The sequence below is a fragment of the Artemia franciscana genome, chromosome 16 (genome assembly GCF_032884065.1).
Source record: "Artemia franciscana chromosome 16, ASM3288406v1, whole genome shotgun sequence".
Classification (NCBI taxonomy): Eukaryota; Metazoa; Arthropoda; class Branchiopoda; order Anostraca; family Artemiidae; genus Artemia; species Artemia franciscana.
The window spans coordinates 27,709,251-27,726,578 of NC_088878.1; the positions used below are offsets into that span (position 1 = coordinate 27,709,251).

Sequence of the window (17,328 nt, forward strand, 5' to 3'; positions counted from 1 at the left end):
CTGTTTTATAATTTTTTTTGCTATTAGCCACAAAAGAAGAAAATGAAGTTTTCTTCCATCACAAACAAATAAGCATTCAAATGGGGAAAATCCATTTATTGGACAGTGAAAAGATATACAAAAGTCTAGATATTTTGAATATATGTATAGCGATTATCATAAGCAGAATGTATTTCAGTATTTCTGCTCATGCCGATCGCTGTATATTTGGTCAAAATTTCCATACTTTTATATCTGTTATCACTGTCTATTAAGACCGTGATTAAGTTAACTCATGGAACTCGAAAATCCCATGTTAAATTGAAAATTTATATTTGAAAAGTACTCAAGTATTCATTGGCGGAAGATAACGCTTTTAATATCAGGCTGTAGCCTCTTGAAGATGCTACAAAATGTTTGCTAGGATTTTACTCTATTTCCTCTAATTGCTTAGAAATCTCAGAAAATGTCTAGCTCTTTTTCACAAGTGTACTCTATGAAGGATATTACTTTTAGAACAAAATCGGTACTATCATGATCATGAGCAGAAGACGATAACCTGTAAGATGATTGCAACCATTTTTCTAGTATTTTCCTGTTTTCGAACAGGAAAATGTCTGTTATAGCGCCAACCACTCAAGAAGTGAAGACATGGATTGCAACCATTTTTCGATATATTTTCCTGTTTTTGAACAGTCCCATAGAATATTTTCAGCTACCTGAAATTTTTACAAGTTTTTGCCAGAAAGAATAGTTTCAGATCGCCCTAGAGACCAAAATGACAATTTTGTACAATTAACCTGCTATTTCCGCCAATGAATAAGTGCTATTTGAAGGGTTTTGACAATCGACGGTCTCTAGAGAATTGAAAGACAGAAGACTACCCGAATTTCAATTTTGAATCTCGATGTTTTCAAGTTCACTTAATCACGGCCTTAAATGGACTTATCCCCATTTGAACATACAGTTGTTCGTCATAGAATGGCAGTGTTGTCTGTGGAAAAATGTCTAATTTAAGGTTTTACGTCGAAGGTCAACCTTTTCCAAAGTATCTGAAAGAAAATTGCAAACCTAAACTGGATGGAGAATTTCAGACAGGGGAATTTCTATACTTGGAAGTTTCTGATAGGGGAAACTATATATGTCTTGAACAGTCTTGGAAAGTATTAACAAAGTCAAATTGAATATCTGATGTATAATAATATTAATCAAACAGTTCGTAGTAACGAACTGTAGTAAGGAGCGACTCGGCTCAATAGTAACCAAAACTCTAAAAAACGGAATTTTGACACTTATAGATACATCAAAAGAACCGAATTTTTATGTTGATTTTAAATATATTAGTTTCATAAAATTTAGTCCTACTCGTCAAAAGTTAAGAACCTGAGAAAATTGGCCTTATTTTGGAAAATAGGTAAAAACACCCTTAAACGCCATAGTATATCAACAAAAATCACACCATTACATTCAGCGTATCAGATAACCCTACTGTAGAAGTTTCAAGCACCTATCTACAGAAATGTGGAATTGCGTATTTTTTGCCAGAAGTGAAAACGGACAGATATTACTCACTGTATGAAAGGAGCTGTTCCCTCCTAAACGCCCCGCTCTTTATACTAAAGTTTTTTTTATTGTTTTAAAAAGTATAATTGTGACAAAGGGTCAAAATTTAGCGTAAAGAGCGGGACGTTTAGGAGGGAACAGCCCCTTTCATATACGGAGTAACTTCTGCTCGTTTTAAATTTTAATGTCGCTCTTTATTTTCAATTGAAAAAACTTATTTTTTTAAATTAATTTTTGAAAGATCCATCAGTTCAAAATTTCACTTTAATTTTATTTTCATTTTCAAAGCTGTAAGAACTGGAAAGAAAATATTTATAATATAGTTTGTTTTCAGGGAAGCGCCAATGACACAGTAGGCTTTAGGTTTTTAAAGTTAAGGAAGGGGGCAGTATCAAACTCAAATCTTGTTTGTAGTATAACTGTATTTGTCTTGAACAGTTTTAGAAATAACTAATAAGTTAAACTAAATATTTGAAGTATAACGATATTAATTGCTGAAATTTTATTTTCCTTTTAATGTGATTTTAATGTTTATTTTCAATATTAAGTACAAAGAAAAATATTTGTAACATAATTCGTTTTCAGTAAAGCGCCAATGACGCAGTAGGTTTTAGACTTTTACAGTCAGAGAAAGAGGCAAAACCCAAACTCTTCTTTGTGGTGTTTTTTGTTCGTTTCAAGCTTGATTTGCACATTAGATTTACGTTTCACTTGTTTTAACATTTGTTTGTTCGTATTAATTAGTATCTTTTGTGTGTTTGTTTGCATTGATTCTTTATTTAATTTCTGTTTGTTTTGCGTTTAATTTATACTTCTATAGCAAAATATCTCTTTTCGTTTCAAGCTTGATTTGTATATTCAATTTAAGCCCTACTCGCTCTATGGTTTGTTTATTCATTTATGTTATTACTTGTTGTAATTTACATTATTTATATTACTATATTATTACAAAACCCCCCAGGGCCCGTGACAGGTGTAATAATTTATACCCTGGTGGCCAATATATTTTTTTTTATAGAAGGGATGCTAGGATAAACTTCAGAGAGGGCTCTGAAGAGGCATTTCAGAGAGGCATTTGATTGGAAATTAAAAGTTCTTGTTCACTTTTTCAGAGCCAAAAGCGATCGGAAGGCACCTTCCCGCCCCCACGCCTTTTTTCAACAGATGCATCAATTAAAAGTTTAAAGATATATATTTTGTTAAGAAAAGGTTAAAGGTCAGATAACAAAACTCCAATGTCAACAAAACCACCCAGGGCCCAGGGGTAAGCGTTGCTAGTTATGCCCCGGGGGCACATAAGGTTCTTATGGAAGGGATGCTCGTATAAACTTCAGAGAGGGTTCATTTGATCGGAACTTGAAATTTCTAGTTCAATTTTTAAGAGTCAAAAGTAATAAGAGGGCAGCTAGCCCCCCATGCCCTTTTTATACAAGTACATCCGATAAAAATTTTCAGGTAGCCATTTTGCTAACAATGGTTCAATGATTGAATAACAAAAACTCTAGAGTCAACACAACCCTCCAGGGTCCAGGGGAAGGCGTTGTAAGTTATGACCTTGGGGCAAATGTGGTTCTTACAGAAGGGATTTTCGTATAAACTTTAGAACTTGATTGAAAATTAAAAGTTCTAGTTAATAATTACAGGGTCAACAAAGATCAGATGCTTTTACGCTGACTGAGATGTAAATAGTACCCCTGAATTCCACTAGATTTTTGATTATTATATAAATGTTCCTCTGTTTCTTAAAGCCCAATTTCTTTAATCGTCTTTCAGCAATTTCTTTAACAATTTCTTTTATCGTTTTACAATTAAACAATTCTTTTTTCTTTAACAATTCTTTTTCTTTAACAATTCTTAACAATTCTTTAACAATTTCTTTAAAAAAAAATTATAAAAAAATTTAACAATTCTTAACAATTCTTTAACAATTTCTTTAAACATTTTTTTTTTAAATTTAAAAAAAATGTGAAAGAAAAAATTCTTTAACAATTTCTTTTTTCTTTTACAATTTCCTTAATCGTCTTTCAGCTGTAAACATTTCTACAAACTTATTTGGCACCACTTGGTTTGCCTCACAGATCCTGTGCCCTTCTTTTTCCGTCTCTACCCAATTCAAATTATACAATATTTTCTCGAATAATTGAGAACTACTAGTTTGTTTATTCATTTTTATTATTACTTGTTGAATGTTTTTTTGCTATGATTCTTTATTTAGTTTCTGTTCTTTTTGGGTTTCATTTATTCTTTAATAGTAATTTCTGGTCGTTTTGATTTGGATTTTAATAAGTATTTGTATCTGCTGATCTTAAATTTAAAATGGCCTTTATTTTTCTTTGGAAAACTTCGCTTTCGGAAAGTTTTTTCTTAAGTAATTTTTGTAGTTTTTGATTGCAAACGGTTTCAAGTTCTTAAAAATTCCTTTTTTCAAAATAAAATTTTTATTTCCAACAACAAATGTTCGTCAAAGTATCAAAACTAGTATCAAAGTAATTTAGGTTAGGTTAGAAATTAGTTAGGTTAAAAATTAGGTTAAAAAAATCAGTTAGGTTAAAAATTCCTTATTTCAAAATCAAACTTTTTTGTTTAACATTGGGGATTGGGGGTTCAACCCCGGAAGTCTAATTATTTGGCCTTTGAAATTTTTGAACAAAATGGAAATCTTAAAATTTTGACCGGATGCCCTTTGAAAATTTGGTCGGGTTCATTTGAGGGAAATATGTGTAAGAAAGCTTGGGGAGGGGGTAGTGGTGGCTGCCCTCTCATAACTTATGACTCTTAAAAGTAAACGAGATTACTAGTCAAATAGGTGTTTTTAGAAAATGAAGACTTTTTAGAATAGACTCAATAAAACATGAAAGCCTTATTGTCTTTATGACCTTTAGTTTTCTGTTGTCTAAACCTTGGTTTAGAAAAAAATTAATTTAAAAAACTGGAACAACTTTGCACAAGAGAAAACAATTTACAAGCAGTATATGGAGCTATCCTTCCAATTGCGTTGCGAATGGGAGGATATCAGGAGGTTGGATTTAATGCTAAGGGGTGGGCGTATTGGCTCTGCACAACCTTCCCGTGGCTGCCCTGTTTTCACTAATCTTGGCGCACAATTAAAAACAAAACAAAAAAACATTGAAATCTTATTGCCTTTATCACCTTTAGTTTTCTGTTGGCTAAAACTTGGTAACAGAAAACAAAAAAAAAAAACTAAAATAACTTTCCACAAGAGATAACCATTCACAATCAGTATACAGAGCTATCCTTCCATTTGCGCTGCAAATGGGAGGATATTTGGGGGTTGGGTTTAATGCTAGGGAGCGGGAAAGGCTGGTTGCCCACAGCTTTTCTGTGGTGGCCCTGTTTTCACTAATCTTAGTGCACAACTAAACAAACAATAAAACATCAAAACCTTATTCCGTTTATGACCTTTAGTTTTCTATCGTCTAAAACTTGGTAACAGAAAAATTTAATAAAAAAAACTTTACATAAGAGACATCCGCTCGCAAGCAGTAGACTATATAGAGCTATCCTCCAATTCGTGCTGTAAATTTGAGGATATGTGAGGCTCGGATCTAATGCTAGGGGTAGTGTCATTTGAGTCCCCTCCAAAGTTCTATGACCACCTCTTCCATAATAACCTTGATTTCTCCGCAGCATAAGTTACAGCCCTTCCTCTGGGCCCTGGGGGGTATGTTGACCCAAAGTTTTCGTTATCTGATTGTTGGACTATTTTAAAGAAACTAGCAATCTCAAAATTTTGATCGAATGTATTTGGAAAAAAGTGTGCGTGTGTGTGGGATGGGGAAGGGGGGAGCTAGATGCCCTACGGTACCTTTTGACTATATTACTAGAACTTTCAATTTAAAATCGAATGGAACACTTCTGATATTTATACGACCTCTCCTTACATAAAAACCTTATATGCCCCGGGGATAGCTTAAAACACTTGCCCCCGGGCTCTGAGAGTTTGTGTCAACTTTGGAGTTTTTATTATCTGATGGTGGAAATATTTTGGACAAAATGGCTATCTAAAAATTTTGTTCAGATGGGTTTGGGAAAAAAGTGTGGGGGCTAATTACCCTTCGATCTCTTTTCACTGTTTAAAAGCAAACTAGAACTTTCAATTTTCAATCAAATGAGTCCTCTGAATTTTCTACGAGCATCCCTTCTATTACATCGGTGGCATAATCTACACTTAATTATAATCATCAACAATAGTAAAATACTCACGTGACGACCAGCTGCCCAGTGTATACAAACATAATGGGTATATATTTAGCATTTTTCAATGTTGACTATCTCACAACCAAAAAGAAACCGACTCGCGATCAATGAAATGAATCTTCTAGGAGGAGGAGTAATTGAGTGATGTCACAAAACTTGTTTAGACAGGATCTTTTGACTTATTTCTTGTTGCCATGCAATATGTTCGTCTTAAACTATTTTCTAGGTAGTGCTCAAAAGTAAATATAAAATATCATTCGGTTTTGTTTCAGTTAATATGTCACTAAATTGAGTAAATGCATGTGGACCACGACGTAAAAGTCTCATGCAATAGACCAAAGATAGGGAATCATTTTTCCTTATCTCATTAAACATTCTTTGAGAAAATATTTTCCTTTGAAGAGATAACTCTTGAAAATCATCATGTAGAATCAAACAATTTTCCAAAGTGACTAGATTCCCTATGATTGTTTTTTTTTCTCAAATCCAAACATATTTAACATATTTGCTGCAAAGCATAAATGTGTTTCCAAGTTGAATTTGCCAATCATATTACATATCGTGCAAACATTTCGTCGTATTTTAGGATTAGCCGACATCCTCTTGTAATTTTTGACACTCTAGGTTTCATTTCACCATTGCCAACACTTTCAGTATCCAATAGAATATATATATCCATCACTAAACAATAATATCCTCGATGTTGCAACACTGAACTCTTTTTCAGTACTGAGGTGAGTGAGCCCTAGGATCTAACAAGTTACGTTCAAATATGACCTTCAAATCCCGTTGATGGACTATTAAAAGTTCACCAGAACCAAAACAAGTCACGTAAGACTACATCATTTCATCCGTAAATATTCGACCATGATCATTTGTTTTTTACAACTAGGGCTTCCCAACTTGACCAGTACACTTGAAGAAGTCATATTGCGGAACAACCAAAGACGGTGTTGGCATAAGTAAACAAAATTTATTATATTACAACTAAAGAAATCATTTGCATAAGTAAACATTCCGTATTACGTAACATTCAAAGAAATCATGATTTGTTGGGGGTGAATGTTTCTCCTGGCCCCCTGGGTTTTTAAACAATCAAAGGAAAAACAGTCTCTATTATATAACAGAAACAAGCATCTTTTACAAGACATTCCCTGTTACGGAATAGCCAAAGTAAGCATTTGCAGAAGTAAACAAACCCAATTACAAAACAACCTGCATCTTGAAGTAAAAAAACCCTAATACGTAACATACAGATGTACTATACCATTACAGATGCAATATAGTATTGAATAAGACCCAGGTGCACGAAATTACATCTTGAGGGGTTAGTAGTTCCAATGGTATACCCCTATGGAAGCGCTTGAAACCGAAAAGGGAATATTATGCTGCTCTTCACTACAAACAAGAGTTTGGATACTGGCCCTTGCCTTAAAAGTAAATTCTAAACCCCATTACGTCATTAGTGCTTCACTGAAAACGAATTGTTTTGCAAATATTTTCTTTCACAGTTACTACAGCATTGAAAATGAAAACTAAATTACAAGAAATAAAATCTTGAAGTAATGATCTTTCAACAATTAATAGCATTATATATCAAAAATTTAGCTTGATTTTATTTGTTATTTGTTATAAAGCTCCAATGACGCAGTAGGTTCTAGACGTTTGCAGTGAGAGAAGGAGGCAAAAGCCAAGTTCTTGTCTGTAAAGATTAATGTTCGTTTTAAGCTTGCTTTGTATATTTAATTTAAGTTTCACTCATTTCAAGATTTATTTAAAGATTTATGTTAGTAACTACTGTATGTTAAGTAACTTGTTTTGGGTTTCATTTATTCTTTAATAGTATTTTTGGTCGTTTTGAGTTTGAGTTATTGTATGTTTCTATTTCTTCTGATTAAGTCTAATATGGCCTTTACTTTTCTTTAGTATACTCCTTTTTCGGAAAGGTCTATTTTAATCAATACATATCAAAATAGGCCCCTGAATCGCTGCTATTTTGGTTATTACAAAAAATATTAAAACAATGATTATAAAAACTCATAATTAGGTTGAAACCAAATCTTTATTTTTTCAATGGATCTTGATAGCACTTTTAGAGGACAATTCATTTGTATATACCTAAAAAACTACTACTAGGAAGATCAATTTCCTAATTTGCACTTTTATAAGAAAAAACAGACCTCTTGGGCTCTTTTGGAATGGTCTAAATCATCAAAATTTGCAGAATCCTCCAAAACAAAACAGAAGAAAACAAGTGAAATGACAATTTTCGTCAAATTTTCGTGACACATTTTCGTTTTCTGACAGGGTTTGTCCCTTAGTTCTGGGATAATGCACAATGCTTATATTTATTTTACTCATAATCTGCATTATCGTCCCTCAAAAATGAAACTGAAATAAAAAATTGAATTGCCAATTTCTATTCGACAGGAGGTTAGTCCAGGGCCAGTACTGATAATCCAAGTTATCCCAAGATTCACTTGAAAAAAAATTCACAAGTTTGGACAAAATTGCTAGATAACCAATGTGCATAACATATATACAGAGTAGATTTTTTGAAATGATTGTATAATATTTACAGTTTTCACAAAATTCCAACCTCAGAACTGAAATCCTTATATTTTTCGAGAAAAGAGTGTCAGCCCTAGATAGAGTCTTTTGTCTATTGATAAGTCTTTACCACAAAATTTTACTGTGCTATTAGATATTCTCTTATCGAAGATCTCCAAGTTGAACAAAAGCCATGCCTTATGAAGAGAGGAAACACTCACAGTAGAATATAAGTTTCCTCGGAATTACGCTTTTGGAATTTAGAATTTTGTTGAATTTGGAATTTTGGAATTTTGAATTTTGTCCATCAAGCATCAACCCAAAATCAATCCAATCTTTCATCCCCTTATTTCTATGACTATCTACCTTGTTTTTGCCCTAGGAACGATGGTTGGATGATTGATAAATCTATCAACAAATGAAAAGACGTTATTTTATACAATCCTAAAAAGTGCTTCTGCCAGATTTGCCTCTCACTCACTTTGACTGTCTGTTTTGGCTTTTCTATAATTAGTTATGACTTGATATACACAACTAATTGATTTTAATTAAAAATCAACGGTTTTCACTCAAATAATGATAGGGGTTTGTCAGGTGATGAACATACTCTGCTCAGGTTTCTGTATCACTGCGCTCCTCTGTCTGTCTCTTCATCTCCACAAATTATAAGGGGATTTAAATTTCAAAAGAGACGTTTAAGAATATAGCAACGAAATTAAAAATAAAAAAGGTCTAGTAATATTTATTTAACAGCTAAAAAAAATCAAACTAAAACTTAAAACCCGGTTATGAGACCTTGACCTTGTAAGACAACCATTGCGATGTAGAACAGCCATAAAAAAGTGAACAGCAAAAAGGTTGGTAATTTCAGTAGCATTCTTCCGCCGAATTCTCCACCGAAGAATTTAGAACGCCTTATGATGAGTAGAACGACACAGAATATTGCCAATATACAATACAGGGTCACGGGAAATGCAAGGCTAAATAGGAAATAAAATCAAGTTAATTTCGAAACAGTAGTAGAGAGGGATTTCCAGTTATAAAAGTATATAACTTGCTAAAGCGCCCAAAATTTCAACTCGTGTAAGACTATGACAAACGTTATAGATTAGTTTGTTGTTGTTATATACTAACTTTTGACTCCCAAATCAATATTCTTATTTTTTATGTTTGGTTTTTTTGTTTCCAGTAAAGCGCTAGTTTTTTGTAATCCCAGAAACATAGGGTAATATCACCAGCTGATTTATTTGTACCAGTTTTGTCAAAATTAGTTAGATAGGCTGTGAGGTAATAATTTTGTTCATTTTAAGTTTCAACTTTGCTCTTTACTTCCTTCAGAAAAACTTTGTTTTTTTTTAAAATTAATCTGTGTCTGTTTTTATTTAAGTTTTAATATAAAAGCAACACAGCAATCATCAGCTTTTCCAGAAGGAGGCAGCCCCGTCATATACGGAACAATTATTTCTGTTCGTAATAAGTTTTAATGTTACTACTGACTTTCAGCTAAAAAACTTGTTGAAAAAAAACTATTTTCTGATCGTTTTTCAGGTAATTCTAAGAAAGATTTCTTACTAATCGTGTATATTTCTGGTATTTGGCCAAAACAGTTTATGTTTGAAGATAACGGCCCCTAGAGAACACGGTGGTGAACAGCTGCAAACGCCGCATATGACAAAATGTTCACACTACTTGGAGGGATTTCTGGCTCTTTTTCAAGATCACCATAATTTTTTTTTGCAATAACCTTAGAAGTAAAAGGTAAAGTAGACAGACTATTTATGAAACTTACTACGAGGGTTGGGAGGGGAGTATACATGAGGGGCTCATATAAACCTCAAGTTAAGGGTTTGGACCATAATTGTTACAATGGTGCTGTTTTACGCTTCCAAGTTTTTCCACTTAAGAAGTGGCACCAAAAGTGACGTTTTGTGTGCTATATGGCGCTTATGAATGGCAATTATGGAGGACCATAATTGTTACAATGGTGCTGTTTTACGCTTCCAAGTTTTTCCACTTAAGAAGTGGCACCAAAAGTGACGTTTTGTGTGCTATATGGCGCTTATGAATGGCAATTATGGAGGACCATAATTGTTACAATGGTGCTGTTTTACGCTTCCAAGTTTTTCCACTTAAGAAGTGGCACCAAAAGTGACGTTTTGTGTGCTATATGGCGCTTATGAATGGCAATTATGGAGGACCATAATTGTTACAATGGTGCTGTTTTACGCTTCCAAGTTTTTCCACTTAAGAAGTGGCACCAAAAGTGACGTTTTGTGTGCTATATGGCGCTTATGAATGGCAATTATGGAGGACCATAATTGTTACAATGGTGCTGTTTTACGCTTCCAAGTTTTTCCACTTAAGAAGTGGCACCAAAAGTGACGTTTTTTGTGCTATATGGCACTTATGGATGGCAATTATGGAGGACCATAATTGTTACAATGGTGCTGTTTTACGCTTCCAAGTTTTTCCACTTAAGAAGTGGCACCAAAAGTGACGTTTTGTGTGCTATATGGCGCTTATGAATGGCAATTATGGAGGACCATAATTGTTACAATGGTGCTGTTTTACGCTTCCAAGTTTTTCCACTTAAGAAGTGGCACCAAAAGTGACGTTTTGTGTGCTATATGGCGCTTATGAATGGCAATTATGGAGGACCATAATTGTTACAATGGTGCTGTTTTACGCTTCCAAGTTTTTCCACTTAAGAAGTGGCACCAAAAGTGACGTTTTTTGTGCTATATGGCACTTATGGATGGCAATTATGGAGGACCATAATTGTTACAATGGTGCTGTTTTACGCTTCCAAGTTTTTCCACTTAAGAAGTGGCACCAAAAGTGACGTTTTTATGGCACTTATGGATGGCAGAGTTGATAAAATAAGGTAGATACGAGTGATATGTAAAAAAGAACCATTAAAGACCTCTCTAAATAGCTCTCATAGCAAACTAGCCCCAGCTTTTCCACTTTAGACATGCCATAAAAAGTGCCATTTTTTTGCCGTCTGGCACTTGCAGACGGCAAAATTTGTAAAGAAGCATCTGGGTATGATAAATAGCTTTTAAATGATCTATTAAACATCTATACGATGTTTTGAAAATCCGCTAGGCCTAAAAAAAAACGGAAAAAAAAACAGGAAACAGATCAGTGGTACCCATGCGAAAAAGTGATTTTCCTTGTTGTTCAAGGAGGGGGAAAAGCCGAGTTTACTTTTAAAGTTTTATTCAAACTTTATTATACAAAATAGAATGCAGTATATAGAATCTTACAATCGTCACAAAAACAAACCTATGGGAAAGAGGAATAAAATTGCAATAAGTTAAAAGGACCACTGGAAATTACTACTGTCTACTGTCTACTGTCTACTACTACTGTCTACTGTCTACTGGAAAGGACTACTGTCTACTGGAAATTTAGCAGTTCAGTTAATTCTGTGGATCTGAGGTATTTTCGCCTATATTGGGCTATTGGCTTATATTGGTTATATTGACTTCTTAATTCAAGTATAAAAAGCCCAAATCTAATTTAAAATGTCCAAAGTGGTTTTTAAACTATTTAATCTTTAAAACCTCCCTCTTTTTCATTATAAACGGCATTATGTATTTAGATGTATAATGCTACAAATACGAGGAAGTATTAGTAGATAATCAAAATATCCGCGAGGGAGATGTTAGTTTGCACTTATATTTAGTTGAATCTGTTAAACGAGAAAAAAAAATCTTGGCAGCCACCCTTCTCTCTCCTCACCATTTTCGAAATACTGCGTCCACCACTGGAATGAACCATTGTTCTGCCTGTAACAATTGTTTAGTTTGAAACTATTAACGTTTCAAATCAAGCTAGTTCATTGATAGGATCAGTTAAACGCTGGCTTATGAATATTTGTTTAAGAAAACAGCTTTAGATCACCATGTGGCCTTTTCTTTATTTTTATTTCGCAAGATTAAGCTGATCTATATAAATTCTACATAATTAATTACAGAAAATGCTGTATTGTCATCAATTTGTGGCCAAAGATTAAACGTTTAATCTTAAACTGAATTTTCATATCTTAGCGTATTTAGCCTCCCAGGTAAGGTTTTGTTTAAAATCAACTGCTCTATGTGAGATAAGAGAATATCTAATTAAAAAAGACTATCATAAGCCTTAATACAGGCCAGATTTCATATTTGAACTCATTTCTAGTTCGAAAATACCTTAGAATACTTGATTACACAAAACATTTCTTGATTTAAAAGTCAAAGCAAATTTATTTGCTAATTTGTTTTACCTTTCTTACCTTCTCCTTTATATAGTATTGAAAATGGTATAGGATATGCCAGGTATATTTGGTAGTGTTATTTAAACTACCGTAGTTTCTGCATACTAGTCTAGCCTCATTTATTTATTGACCAATAAAAATCGTCTAAAATAAGAATTGGCAACGCTTAGAAAATTCTAAGTTGTGTCTTAAAGAACATCCAATTCTAAATAGAAGTATAAGTTTATGTCTGTCATGAATTTATACAATTCTTAAGGAACGCTGCACTGCCGGAGGCCTTAAGGCCATAAAACACCTTAAAAAGTCACCCTGTCTTGTTCGTTTTTAAGCTTTTTTTTAGTTTGTGTGGGCACACTATTTATAATTTGTTGAGTGGTCTCACCACAAATTGAAGAGCTTGGATAAGAGATCCGAATAAAAGATAAAAAACAGAAATTCCACATATACTTCCTAGGAAATTTCGGAAAAACTAATCTAAATTCCCCCGTTTTTGTGTCGAAGAATTTTAGATAAGAATATTTAATTTTAATAAAATTTGCATCATCAGAAAGTGGGAATTTTGTTTCTTCGATCAAATAGAGCAGTTTTTCAGGAAATCCAGTCTCTAAGAATTTTCAAGCACACCTACTCGTGACAGGCTAAGAATCAGTTCAAAAGAAATTATCATTTGAGTAATTTTGCCACTTTAAGGGTTTTCTGTTATGCCGTCCGCTTTGACTTATCAACTTGCCGAGACATGAGAGATAAAATTTCACTCTCTTTTCAGCAAAACGTCACAGTCAAGCCCCACATTTTTGATAGCTTTCTATATCAGCTACTCCCCTGGAAAAATTCTCTAATGGGCACTTTGCCTTTGAGATGGTCAGCCGACGCTGATGTTCTCGAGGTAATTTTTAAGGTATCGTATCACCTCACTATTTTTAATTCTTAAATCTGTGTTAAAATGCTAGTGTTCCCTCTCCTATTTTCTTCAAACTTACCTTCCAGGATTCACTAGAAATGGAACTCCATGATAGGAATGGTAAGAAGATCCAATAAGCCAAGCAGTACCAATTCCAAGAAAAACATTAATAGCATTTCCACCTGTAACGCTTGTAATCGAAGCATCTGCGTATGAATTCTGAACTGCAGCTATTTTACTTGCAAGCAACTCTGTTAAAAAAAAAGATGAAATCAGCCAAGGTAAAGCTAAATATTCTAAAGATAAAGAATCTACTTAGATAATAAAGCAAAAAAGGAGAAAATAATAGAGCCAGTAAACGAAAGAAAAAAGAGCAGGTGTCTTGGCAAAAACCCCCACTAAGCCGTCTTCAGTGGAATAAGCAGGTCTAAAAAGAGTAAAAAAAAAACAACAAAAAATTGAGACAAAGTGGAATCATTGATTTATATATATATATATATATATATATATATATATATATATATATATATATATATATATATATATATATATATATATATATATATATATATATATATATATATGTATATATAAATATATATATATATATGTATATATATATATGTATATATATATATATATATATATATATATATATATATATATATATATAAAAATATATATATATATATATATATATATATATATATATATATATGTATATATATATATATATATATATATATATATATATATATATATATATATATATATATATATATATATATATATATATATATATATATATATATATATATATATATATATAGATATATATATATATAAGTTAGCGATATATATATATCGTTACGCGCCATATAACTTAGGCGCCATTGTAGTTGTGTCCCTGTGTCCCACCTGTGAACATAGATATATATATATATATATATATATATATATATATATATATATATATATATATATATATATATATATATATATATATATAAGAAAAAAGGAAAAAACTGAAAAATAAAGGAGAAAAAGAAAATTAAAAACCGGGACGCAGGGAATACAAATGACGACCAGGACACTCAAAGAGAAATTACAGACTGGGACACTGGGACACAAATAACGACCGGGAGATATAAATAACGACCGGGAAATTCAAAGATAAATTACAGACCGGGACACAAATGACGACCGGGACACCGGGACACAGGGAATAAAATGACGACCGGGACACTCAAAGAGAAATTACAGACTGGGACACTGGGACATAAATGACGACCGGGATACTGGGAATATAAATGACGACCGGGACACAGGGACACAACTACAAGGGGGATGCTGGGGGCACAGGGGGATATATAAATGACGACGGGGACACAGGGAACGTTCGATTAGCAATCACCATCAACAAAGCTCAAGGGTAATCATTAGAATAATCAGGTATAGATCTGAATACGGATTGTTTTTCCCATGGACAATTTTATGTTGAATGTTCAAGAGTCGGTTAACCTGACAATCTTTATATAGGCACAGACAATAGGACATCAAAGAATGTTGTATATTCACAAGTTATACGTAGTTAAAAACATATACATATAGATCTATATATATAAAAATAAGTTGTCTGTCTGTGGATCGTGTGTCTGTCAGGTGACGTCATGTTTCTGTGTCGACTGAAGTCATGAAGTTAGTTGTCGTCATTTTTGCTATGACGGTGACGTCATTAAAGATATTTAAGACATATATGTTCACGTAGAAATCTATTAATGTTTAAGTTTAAAATGACTGATGAACTTACAATGGCAAAAGCCGATGAAGATGCTCAAAGAGTCTATGCCAAAAAACTTGCTGCTGATAGAGAAAGTCAGAAAAGAAAGCGTGCCGAGGAATCAAAAGAACAGCAAGGAAACAGGCTTGAGGCTGATAGAGAAAGAAAGAATAGAAAGCGTGCCGAGGAACTACCAGAGCAACGCGAAAGCAGACTTGCTGCTAAAAGAGAAAGTGAAAAAAGAAGGCGTGCCGAGGAATCACAAAAACAGCAAGAAATCAGGCTTGCTGCTGATAGAGAAAGTAAGAAAAGAAAGCGGCCCGTGTCTTCCGGCAAAAGTTGAAATCACTGATAAACTACATAGTAAAACTTGAAGTGTTTGGGTCAGTGCGATGCTGGATGTACTCAGTGGAATGGCAAAAACGAGGTTTGCCACACGCACATATACTAATCTGGCTACATAAAAAATAATTACTTCGAACGAAATTGATGATGTGATTTCCGCTGAAATACCTGATAAAAATGTCGATAAGGGGTTACATGATATTATTGTAAAAAATATGATACATGGACCTTGCGGTGCACTGAACGAAAATTCACCATGCATGGCCAAAGGAAGGTGCACAAAGCAATATCCTCGACTTTTAGTATCAAATACAATTACTGGCAATGATGGTTACCCACAATATAGAAGAAGATCTACTGAAGATGGCGGTAAAACAGCAATAATAAAGAAGCGTAACGGTACCACCATCGAAGTAGATAACCAGTGGGTTGTTCCATATTCCCCATTATTATCAAAAACATTTAATGCACACATAAACGTTGAATACTGTAACTCCGTAAAGGCAATCAAATACATATGTAAATACGTCAACAAAGGCAGTGACATGGCAGTTTTTGGCTTGCAGCCCGAAATCAAAGATTTCGACGAAATCGTACAATATCAGGCTGGAAGATACATAAGCAGTAATGAAGCTGTTTGGCGAATTCTTTCATTTCCGATACATGAACGTAGTCCAGCTGTTGTTCACTTAGCGGTAAAATTACAGAATGGTCAACGTGTTTATTTCACAGAAACCAACGTGCAACAAAGAGCCCTGAATCCACCGGATACAACATTAACAGCTTTTTTTTCGCTTTGCAAAAATGACTCTTTTGCAAAAAAACTGCTGTATACTGAAGTGCCTTCGTATTACACGTGGAATACTAAAAATAAAGTATTTGAACGTCGAAAACAGGGTAAGTCAGTCGAGGGCCAACCTACCATCTTCAAAGATACCACGATAGGAAGACTCTACACCGTTCACCCCAATCAACATGAATGCTTCTTTCTACGCCTGCTTTTGGTGAATGTACCCGGTCCGACATCCTTTGAGTATTTGAGGACTGTAAATGGTACTATACATGACACTTACCGTAGTGCATGCCAAGCTCTGAATTTATTGGAGAATGACCAACACTGGGATAACTGTATTAATGACGCGTGCGAAACGTCAACACCAAGTCAAATTCGTGCATTGTTTGGCATCATTTTAACAACTTGCTCTCCATCAGCTCCTACAGAGCTATGGGAAAAATAAAAGTCAAAAATGTCCGAAGATATACTCCATCGAAAACAGTTAGAGACGTCAGATATGACTTTTGATTTTACATCAGAAATTTATAACTACACTTTAGTTATTATAGAAGATTTGTGCGTACGTATGGCAAACAAACCTCTTCAGGATTTGGGAATGTCTTCACCTAACCGTATCGCTGCTGTTTCGACATGTGTAGAATTGGATCGTGAACAAAGTTACAGTACGAGTGATCTATTGTCGTATGTACAAAATAACATTTCCAAGTTAACGTCGGAACAAAAAGACATTTATGATACGATAATGCATTGTGTCGATAACAACGTTGGAGAAATTTTCTTTTTGGATGCGCCAGGAGGTACTGGTAAAACGTTTGTGATAAAACTGATTCTGGCATCAATTCGATCAAAAAATGATATAGCGTTGGCAATTGCGTCGTCCGGAATAGCCGCAACATTGCTGCCTGGTGGAAGAACTGCTCATTCCGCTTTGAAAT

The 17,328-nt window shown here is 33.8% G+C and overlaps 1 protein-coding gene across 1 annotated transcript in view; it reads right to left on the bottom strand.

Moving 5' to 3' along the window:
• Positions 1-9,044: 9,044 nt before the first annotated feature.
• Positions 9,045-17,328, bottom strand: part of LOC136037307 (sodium/calcium exchanger 1-like) — a 62,461-nt gene continuing 54,177 nt past the window's right edge. Inside the window, exons 8-9 of the mRNA XM_065719958.1 lie at positions 13,552-13,723; positions 9,045-9,290 (exon numbers count right to left, since the gene is read on the bottom strand). Of these exons, the coding sequence (XP_065576030.1) occupies positions 9,086-9,290; positions 13,552-13,723 (377 nt within the window). The 3' untranslated portion in view covers positions 9,045-9,085. The remainder of the gene's footprint in view (positions 9,291-13,551; positions 13,724-17,328) is intronic.